Source organism: Echinops telfairi, unplaced genomic scaffold (assembly GCF_000313985.2).
Source record: "Echinops telfairi isolate 266 unplaced genomic scaffold, ASM31398v2 ScPeMD7_3533;HRSCAF=4204_0, whole genome shotgun sequence".
NCBI lineage: Eukaryota > Metazoa > Chordata > Mammalia > Afrosoricida > Tenrecidae > Echinops > Echinops telfairi.
Window position 1 is genome coordinate 36482619 of NW_022107431.1, and position 10279 is coordinate 36492897.

General features: G+C 38.2%; 1 protein-coding gene across 1 annotated transcript; it reads left to right on the forward strand.

Moving 5' to 3' along the window:
- The first annotated feature begins 1167 nt into the window (after positions 1 to 1167).
- On the forward strand, positions 1168 to 9874 carry LOC115871025 (solute carrier family 25 member 35-like). The gene is made up of 2 exons (XM_030886852.1): positions 1168 to 1239; positions 9413 to 9874. Exons 1-2 carry the CDS (start codon positions 1168 to 1170, stop codon positions 9872 to 9874), a joined length of 534 nt encoding a protein of 177 aa, XP_030742712.1.
- Positions 9875 to 10279: the final 405 nt, after the last annotated feature.

Here is a 10279-nt window from a genome sequence, read left to right on the forward strand (position 1 = left end):
TGAAATTCAAGACACCCCATGTTATTTCAGTGTTAGTTAACGAGTTGTATTGGGGAAAACGTATGAGACAGATACTGAAATTAATGAACACAGTACATTTAAAAATGTAAAATATACTCTTAGGTTTTTTTCTTACACTATTTTGACAGTGTGTAAGTTTTCCAGATGTATTATATACATCCATTAGCTGGTCTAAGCCGTTTCTGTGACAAGCGATAGAAAACTTATCCTGACTTAAGCTGAGAAGTGTGATTTATTGACTCTTACAGGTGAAAGTTCAAGGATATCTTTGGTTCCGTACAGTTAGGTTTAGAGTATACATCAACCATCGGAACCCATCTCAAGTTTCTCCTCTGCCTTCCACTGGGTTGATTTTTGAATCAAACTCCAAATGGGATCAGAATCGCTGCTTGAGGTCCAAACACATTTCCTCCCATGTTTAACCTAGCCTTGGAGGACAAAGAGGAAATGTCTTTGTCTCACAACTCCAGCAAAAAGCTTCCTGGTGACTGACTGAGAGGGTCTGACGGGATTACAGGATGTCCACAGGGACACGACTGTGAAAGAGTCTGCGTGTCACCTGCTTGCTGTAGTCTTTCAGGCGCAGATGAAAATCCTGAGGAAGCCATGTCTGTGATTCTCTACTGCGACCTGCTCTCCTCTTGACAATCAGAATTCTTTCCTTACAGGACACTTTAAAGGTCACTCACAGCTTTCTAATGAAAACATAATAATGGTATTTTCCTTGGTTACATCTACTTTGGTTTCTCTGTGCCTTTTCACAAAAGTACATAATATACGTATTCCGATGATAAAAACTTCAAACAAAGCAGCAAGCATCTTTAGCAAAATATCAAAGTCCTACTTCGTCCTGTTCTCAATGTCTCTTCTTTTCTCCAATCTTGAGGTACACCAAATACTTAGGTTCTTGCACTCATATCTAGCATATATACGCATATTATGTAATTTGGTGCGCTGGAAGATGGAAAGCAATCAACAATCTATAAAAGTGTTAAAATTGAGCAGACCAAACTATTTCTCCAAAAGCCCAAATGGCGTATATATTGTATTAAGTGAAAACAAACACAAAGTAAACACATTATGACAAGATTTCAATTTTTAGCAGCTTTATCAACATGTTGTTAATTATTGTCTAGTTGTTTGACCATGGCAACCTTTAGTATTGCAGAAGGAAACATACCAGCCTCATGTGGGAATGTAATGGTGCTCAATCTTCAGGTACACCAAGTTATATGCATTACAGAAAGCTTTTCTTTCTTTTTATAAGCTTTTCTTCTTACACATTCATTTATCTATTTAGCTCTCTCCTTCCCTGTCTGCCTGCTTCTCTCTCTCTCTCTCTCTCTCTCTCTTAGTGGTAGTTAGGTGCCATCAAGTCAGTTCCGAATCATACATACAATGGAGCAAAACACTGGGCAGGCCTTGTCCATGCTCACAATAGTAATATTTGAGCCCATTGTTGCATCCCTGGTATCACTCTTGGCTCATCTAGGGTCTATCCCTTTTTGGTTGACCCTCTACATTACCAAGCACCATATTCTCCCCCAAGGACCGGCCCCTCCTAATAACATGTCGTCCAATGTATATAAGACACAGTCTTACCATTCTCATTTCTGAGAAACTTGCTGGCTGTACTTCTGCTAAGTCAGCTTTGTTCATTTTTTTCCTGGTAGCTCATGATGTATTTCATATTATTCTCCAAAACCATAATTCAAAGATATCAGTTCTTCTTGATATTCTTTATCACATGCATAAGACGCTATCAAAAATAGTATGACTTGGGTCATGCACACTGTAGACTTCAAAGTCATATCTTGGTTTTTGGTTGGTTAACACTTTAAAGAATTCTTTCACCACTAATTTGCTCCAACAATATATATGTAGATTACATAACATGTATATATAAGTATGCATTAATATACATATGCACTTTAGTTTTAAATTCAGTGATATGGCTTGCATTTCTATGGTAGCTATATAGATTAACTCACTCCAATGGTCACAAAATATTTTATGGGATTACAGTACCAAACATAATTTAAGCACTTGCTGATTGATGGATATATTTAGGTTATTAACTCTCCTCTTTGGTCATTTCAAATAGTACTGTATCATTTATCCATCAAAAATTATCCTTTGTTTGGATTCTGTCTGTGATGTTATACATTTTAGGTTGTCTTCACATTATCTTTGATAACTTGTCTTATTGTACCATATCACAAGCCACCTAATGATGAGAATTCCTCAAGGTTTTGATTCTGATTTTATTTCTTCCTTTTAACTTTATTGATCTCACCCATTTTTGAAGGTTTAAATTCATGCTTTCCTCTATGACATTCAACAAGAGCTCTTTATTCTAAATTTAATTCTTAAAGATTAGGAATGCATTTTCTTGTGTCTTCTTCCTTTATAGTTAACTCAATGCCCTGGCTGGAAGCCCCAGAACCATTTTAGTAGAAGTAGGTGACATGGAATATCCGCGTATTCTACTTCTTTTTTTAAAAACAGGTTTTTTTGGGACATAATCCACATATCACACAAGTCAATAGTTCATTCATATCAAGAAGAGTTATATAATCACTATTACAATCAAGGTTAGAACAGTTTTTTCTTTCTTATACTCTTGTTATTAGCTTTCCCTCTCTCTTTAACCTCCCCTGCCATACCCTCATGAAACCGTGGGTCCAGGTACTGTGTCTATAGACTTACCCATCTGGATTTCATACACCGAAAAACGTACAAGACTTCCCAAACCAAAGAAACACAGCTAACAGAAATAACAAAATGGAATAGATAAAAACCTCGATAGAAAAAAAGGAGAATATATGAAAAACTAGAACAACTTAAAAATGGGGCAAAGGGGAGATCAAACAATAGGTGTTAAATTTTATTCTATTGTAGATTTTAAGACAAATTCTCTCATACTTTCACCATTAAGTATATTAGTTATGTGTTGTTATAGATGGTTTTGATTAGCTTGAGAAAGATACTTCCTATTTTTATTTTTAATATTTTTTTCTCAAGAGCATATTGGGTTTTGTCAAATGATCTTTCCATATATGTCGAAATGATTATGTGATTTGAACACTTTTATTAATATGTTATAATACATTGATAGATTTTCTAATGTTGCATTAACCTTGCATGCCTGGGATAAATCCTACTTGGTCATTATATATGATCTTTTTAATATGCTGGTGGTTTCTGTTGGCTAGAATTTGATCGATAATTTTTGTATTATATATTAATAATTTTTGTGTCTTCTTTTCATTATCACATGAATATATCTCCTAGTCATCATGTCCCAAATTGAGCTCTTCACGTTCTCCTCTAAACCAGCTCTTCTGGGTCAACACTGTAAATCTATATTACTGATGAGAAAAAAGCAACGGAATCAAAGAGTTTTCAGTGGGTTCTAGCCCTATAACGCCCAGTGTGACGTTTTCGTAACATTTAATTAAAACGTGTCTGGTACCAAAATTATAAAGCTTTGGGAGCCGACGATGACGTCGACGGAATCGTCGTACTTCACTAGTACGAATGCATACCGCTAGTCATGCATTTTAGCGGCAAAATGCTTGAGTAGTGGCACATGTTTTGACTGTGCGTTTGAGGGTAAGTGGTCGCTGGCGTTCAGTGCGTTTTACGATAATTTTCAATCTAGTGAAGGTTTAGTGTTGATATTTTTTTGTATATGTTCATAAAACTGTAGTTTTTATGTCAAAGGTGTAATACTCATAAAAAACCATTAAATTTATTATTTATTTCCGCTTTTTCAAAACGTAATGAATTTGTTACGTTCGTCTTTTGAACCCACGGTGACAAAATTTACCGCAGCATGGATTGTGATTTTATGGAAAACGGTGAATTTATGACCTAGATAGAAGCGGTACAGACTCAGACAAGGAACCAGGTGCTAATATGGATGAAATTGGTAAATAAAGTGTGTATTATTATTTAAAAATTTTGATTTTACAATGTAAATTTTAAATTATATTGCTATTCAAACTATTTTGATAACAATATTTATTTTTCCCATGATAGGAAGTGAATATACAACCAATTATTTTGATTTGGATGAATGAGAAGACCTCATAGTTAGTAATGATAATACTAGTGAGGATGAGTTAGAAACTTCAGTTGTTGAAGTTGAAGAATCAATTCCAATAGCTACAAGTTCAAAGCCATCTACATCAAGAAATCGAAGAGTTCCTCTTTGGCGGCACATTTCTGGAGACGATACAGCTAGACCTGTGCCTGAATAGATTCTTCTGGGGTAGTAAGACGTCCTGTTGAATATTTTAGACATTTTGTCTCGAAGGGTATCATTACTCATATTGTCGACCAATCAAATCTTCGTGCAATCCAGCAAAATCCCAATAAACCTCTTGCACTGAGTAGCCAGGAACTTGAGCAATTTTGGGGTACACTGCTTGATTTGACAGGCTCGCTAATTGCACTATACGGCATTCACATCAGATCAAAAAAAGATCGTCACAAGTTATTTTTTCATTTTATAGATGTGACTGTTGTGAACTCTTGGCTACTTTATCGTAGAGACCGTGAGAGCCTTCAGTTACAAAAAAAAAAAAAAAAATCCAAAGTCTGCAAGAGTTCAACATGAGCATCGCCAGAGCTCTTCTTCTTGAAGGAAAAAGTAATAGACCAGCAAACAGAGGCAGACCTTCTACCAGCGTTACTGATGCTGAGTTTGCTACAGAAAGAGCAGAGGTCCTGCCACCAAAGCCTCCCTGGAAGAGACACCCGTGTGGATGGTCTTCACCGTTACCCTCAGGTCACAAACAGAGCAAGATGCAAACATGTAAATTGCAAGAGTGCACCAGTATTTTTCTGCAGCAAATGCAAAGCTCATCTTTGTATCAGAAAAGAAAACAATTGTTTTGTTAAATTTCACACTAACTAAAATTATAAACAAATAAATTTTGTATTTTATTTTATAAATAAAATAACTTTTCAGTTTTTTTATTTAAAAATAAAATAAGATGAAAAATCATATAGAAATGAGGTTCCAATTTTTATTCTTGTATTATAAATCCATGGATGAATGTGACAATTTGGTTACATTTAAAAACATTGCAAATTTTATATTTTTAAAATATATTTTGGTTATTATATATATTGATAACTATGAAAGTAAAGAATAAAAACAAAAAAATTTTTTTCCCTGAAATAAAAAATTCAGGTGTTACAGGGCTAGCCTAACACAACCACCTCACGCTCAATGATAAAAATAAGGTTATATAATGATGATAAAGCGACATTAAAGATATAAAAATTTAAAAACCCTAAAAATTAAGCATATAGTTCATAAACTCACTGCTATCAGTTGATTCTGACTCATAGCAACCCTACAGGACAGCGTAAAACTACCTCTGTGGGTTTCTGAGACTGTAACTCTTTATGGGAGTAGAAAGCCCAGTCTTTCTACACAGGATCATATAAAAATGATCTAATTTGACAGATCTTTATAATCTGGAAAGTTACTGTTTGCCAAATCCAACCATCAAAAGAGACCCCATTAGATCATCTTTGGCTGAAGTGTTCTTGGAGAGTATAAATAGGCACTGTGCTCCAAAGTAGCATGAATTAGTTAATGACCCAGATTAACTTTGCTAGGCAGAGAAAATAGTTTTTCCCACTCTCTGTTCTATATTCTCATTGTCAGCTGGGCTGGTGCTCAGCTGATAAGTAAGGGGGCAGCTGTTTGCTATTATTGTTGGGTGCATTGAGTAGATCCTGACTCACAGGGGTCCGTACAGCACATCAGAACTGCCCTGTAAGGCTTCCTTGGATGTAATATTTATGGAATCAGGGCATCCGATTTTTCTCCAGCAAGGCCACTGGATGGGATTGAACTAGCAACTTTTGGTTAGCAGCCCAGGACCTAACTGCTTGTGCCACCAGGACTCTTGGGGATGGCTGTACCAGCAGTTAAAAATGAAATATATTCATTCAGGTTGGGACATACTCCAGTCTTGCCATGCCTCAACCCTCTCTTGTCCTTTCCCTTGTGCTCACCTGATTGAACTACTCACAGGTTTCTGCAAGAGCACCCTGGGAGGATACATGAACCCAGAACCTTGCTGCAGTACTATAGGCATCCAGTTCTGATTGGCCGAAGGTACTGGCTACAAAATAGTTTTAGTGTTGTCTGTCCAGAATGTAAGGAAAATATTTTTAAAACAAAAATAAAAATAGGCATGATGGAGAAGTATATTCTTCATGGTATAAATACATTTTGATTTATTCAAATATATTAAGACATTTGATAATTCTATGATAATTTGTGTGACTTATCTGTAGCAATTCAATATACCACTTTTATTAAATTAGTGATTCCAATGAAATGTTTCTAAGACTTTGATTAAATTAATTTAATATCATTATTGAAATGTTTTAACATTTTTGTTAAATTATAGATTTTGGTTTATTACTTCTGTGGGTAGTATTACAGGGAAAAACAAGACTTAAACAGTCACAATCTCAGAAACTCACAGGGCAGTTCAATCCTATGGGGTCGCTAGGAGTCAGTGTGGTAGTTACACAATTTCATGTCAATTTGGTAAATAAGAATGAAGGGGTGGAGTCTAACCTGTCAATCAGGTCACAGCCCGATAATCCCTCCTTGTGGGTGTGGCCTTCTCATGAGGATTCTAGGACTTCCTGTCTTCCTTCCGGGAGGCAGGACACACTTTTTCTCTGCTACACATTCTTGATGACAAGCCACATGGAGCCATGTGATGGCAGCCAGAGCCCTGGTGATACTTCTTCCACCACCACTGGATCCACAAGATTTTCCACCCACAGGCCTGTGATCTTCCTGCATTCAGCATCATTGCATGTGTTGTGTGAGTCTGAAGAGGAATTTATAGTTTGAAGAGGAATATATTAGACATATGGGTTAATATCAGACTTATGGACTTGATCTGGACTGGGCTGGGATGTTTTCTTAATATACAATTACTCTGATATAACACTCTCCCTTACACACATATGAGTGTCTCTGGACTTGTTTCTCTAGTCTACCTAGACTAACACTGTCAGCATTGATTCTACAGCAGTTGAATAGGTGGTATTTGCATGTGTCGAAAAATATTTATTGAAATGATCAAATCAATAAATTGATCGATATTCAAAGTAGCAACAATAGAGATTCTTCCTTTCCAAGCAGGAGTTTCTTCAAGTATATGAATTAATGTTATGAATACCCCCAACAAGTCAAGCCCATTGTCCTGCCCCTCAGCATTTGTTTCCATTTATTTATTCACATTTAATGGAATCTTCTAGGTGTCAAGGAACATGTAAGTCCTTGGGAACTTTATATTTACATGGCCCTTGTTCATCCTCATTTCCATCTTATTGGTCAGACTGTATGTGTAAATTGTAAATATGCAAATAAGATATTGGATAATGTTTTATTCCTACCCCACCTCCATCACTTTTAGGACTTTAGTGGTGTTTATTTGTGCCAAGTTATTTTATGAAGTTTGTGCTCTTAGTAAAAGAGTTAATCTTGCTGACTCTATTATCGGCAGGGTTGAAATAGAATGGGACCCTTAGGTTCCTGTGACCCTCCCTTTATTACAGGGCCCTGGCGGTGGGAGAGAAACGAGAGGCAGAATAGCACAGTTTGGTCTGCAGCTGAGGATGGGTCATTTCAATTATGATTTTTTGTTTTTCTGATTCTATGAACTTAGGCATATTAGCCTCTTCTAATTTCAGAGGATTTGGAAGATGAAGCAATTATAAAACAAGCAATTAGCATGCTCTGAGTGTCCAATAAGGCCCCTGGCTCGCACTAGGGTGACTTAAGGTCAGTGGTTAGGATGTGCCCAGCATTGCTATGGAGGGAAGGCCTTGTGATCTGCTTCCAGAAAGATCTTAGCCAAGGAGAGCCTTTGAAACGACACATGGGCTCACTATGAAGTGGAATTGATTTGAGGCCAATGTTTGTTTGCTCTTAAGGGCCAATGGAGTCCCTGGGTGGTGTAAACCGTTAACTTGTTTGATAACCCACCCCCACCTTCCTCTTTAAAAACCCCCCCAAACTTAGTGATTCAGGTCTATTCAAAGCCACTTAGGAAGAGAGGTCCTGTTATTCTTCTACTTCCACAAATTTGGTCAGTTGGTCCCAAAGCAACCGGTAAGTGGCCAGTAGATATTAGCTATTATTGTGTGCTATATCTTGTGTGTGTGTTAGTACTGTAGATTTTGGTTTTTTTTCTCTAAGCACAGATATCTTTGATCAGTTAGTGGTATACTGTAAGATGGGAAGTTATTCCATTGTGTGCAAAATGACGTTTTAATGAATGGTATTATGGTATCAATCCAAATTCTATGTGTTTGAACAAATGCAGTCATCATGAAAATCTCTGAAGGACAAAATTATTACTAAGCCTATGACAATGACTTATGCACTTTAATAAATAATGACAAAAGCAAAAATAATACAAATCCTTAAGATGTTTATTATCACAGAATTAGACCCACGTTGTTGTTACAATTCTATTGAATTACTAAGTTGTGTTCTACACATAACAATGCTTTGCCACCATCTAGAATTTAAGGAAATGAAAAGCAAAAAGCAAAAAACACCCCCTAAACATCTCACACTTAAAAAATGTGTCTGTGCCTTTTAACTTTGTCCTGTGCCATATTTCCCTGTGAGAGGATCCTATTGTCTGTTTCTTCAATACATCGGATAATCTCAGACAAATGCAGTTTATATACTCATTGGTAACAATTCCTCTTTAGATATTAGGTATTGACTAAATAGCAAACTCATTTTACCAACAGCTACCTTTGAAAATTCTATTTTTATTTAAATATCTGTCAAATAATTCACATGTAAGGAGTGCTTATTTTCATTTTTGAATGAAAAGGACATGTGCTAATTTCATATACCGGTTACTAGAAAGCACCGCTGTGCCAGCTGTGCCCAGGCCCTGAGGGCTCCTGACATTCCGGATGCCATCGCTTCCCATTACAGACAGAGTGGCTCCCTGTTGTGTTCACTCATTTAGACCTGAGCAGGGAGCAGCGAAATCCAGGAATTCCCGAATGGTACCCCTTCTGAAGTTGTGCATGTTTGCTATTTCCATGTTTTAAAAATTTTCTGTTGTTTTCATTGGCATTGTCAATATTCCTGAAGTAAAATCCTTGGGCATATACTTAATTCTTTCCTTCAAGACATTCTCCCAGGGTTCAAAAGAATAGACCTTTCAAAGTCATTTCTAGGTTCTTCCAATTCACACATCCTCAAGCAATATTTGGGAAGCTATTTTTTTTTTTTTTGTAATTAAAATGGTTAAGTGGTGGTGCTCTTGCTGCTGGGGTGACTGAACCCTATCCATGGCCTTCCTCCCACCAGGGCATGTTTCAGGCGCTAACACAGATTGGCCAAAAACATGGTCGGGTGGGGTTGTGGCGGGGGTCCTTGGGCGGCCTGCCCAGAGTTGTCATTGGTTCCTCTGCCCAGCTGTGCACCTTCTCCTCTACCAAGGACCTCATCAGCCAATGGGAGGTGTTTCCTTCCCAGAGCTGGAAGGTGGCTCTGGTTGCAGCTATGGTGAGTGGCATTGTGGTGGTCCTGGCCATGACACCCTTTGACATAGCCAGTACAAGACTCTACAACCAGCCCACAGACGGTGGGGGCAAGGGTCTCATGTACCGAGGGATTCTGGATGCTCTGCTGCAGACAGCTCGAACGGAAGGCATTTGGGGCCTGTACAAGGGCATAGGGGCCTCCTACTTCCACCTGGGTCCCCACACCATCCTCTCCCTCTTCTTCTGGGACCAGCTGCACTCCCTCTACTCCAAGTACACCGAATAACACGGCCACACCTCCGCCTCCAACTTCTGCCTCTGTAATTGGGTCCTGGAGATTTGTGACCTTTTGATCCATCGAGGGGGACAACCAGCCCCACTCCCAATCTCTTCTCAGGGTGGAAGCAGCGCAGGGAATAGTTTCCCTCCCCTCCTCTCTGGGCGTCCTGGCTTCCCTAACCACCCTGAGTTCACTTTGCACCCCCCTCTCAGGGCTGAACCAGTCACTCCAAAGTATACTTCCTCCTCCCCCGCACTGCTGGCCCTGGGTCCCTCCTGCTCCCACGCACTGCTTTAAATGCCCCCCTCCCTCCAAGACCAAAGGGAATTGGAGGGACCCAGGTGTCCTGTTAGATTTAAAAGCACAATGATGATATTGATTATAAATGTTGATATTGATTATAAAGCAAGT

What these genes read in the sequence shown, in the direction of transcription:
- LOC115871025 (XM_030886852.1), top strand. Translation starts at nt 1,168, where the DNA reads ATGGCAACCTTTAGTATTGCAGAAGGAAACATACCAGCCTCATGTGGG. An exon ending in TAATGGTGCTCAATCTTCAG is followed by an intron (nt 1,240 to 9,412) that starts GTACACCAAGTT and finishes TCCTCCCACCAG; the next exon opens with GGCATGTTTCAGGCGCTAAC.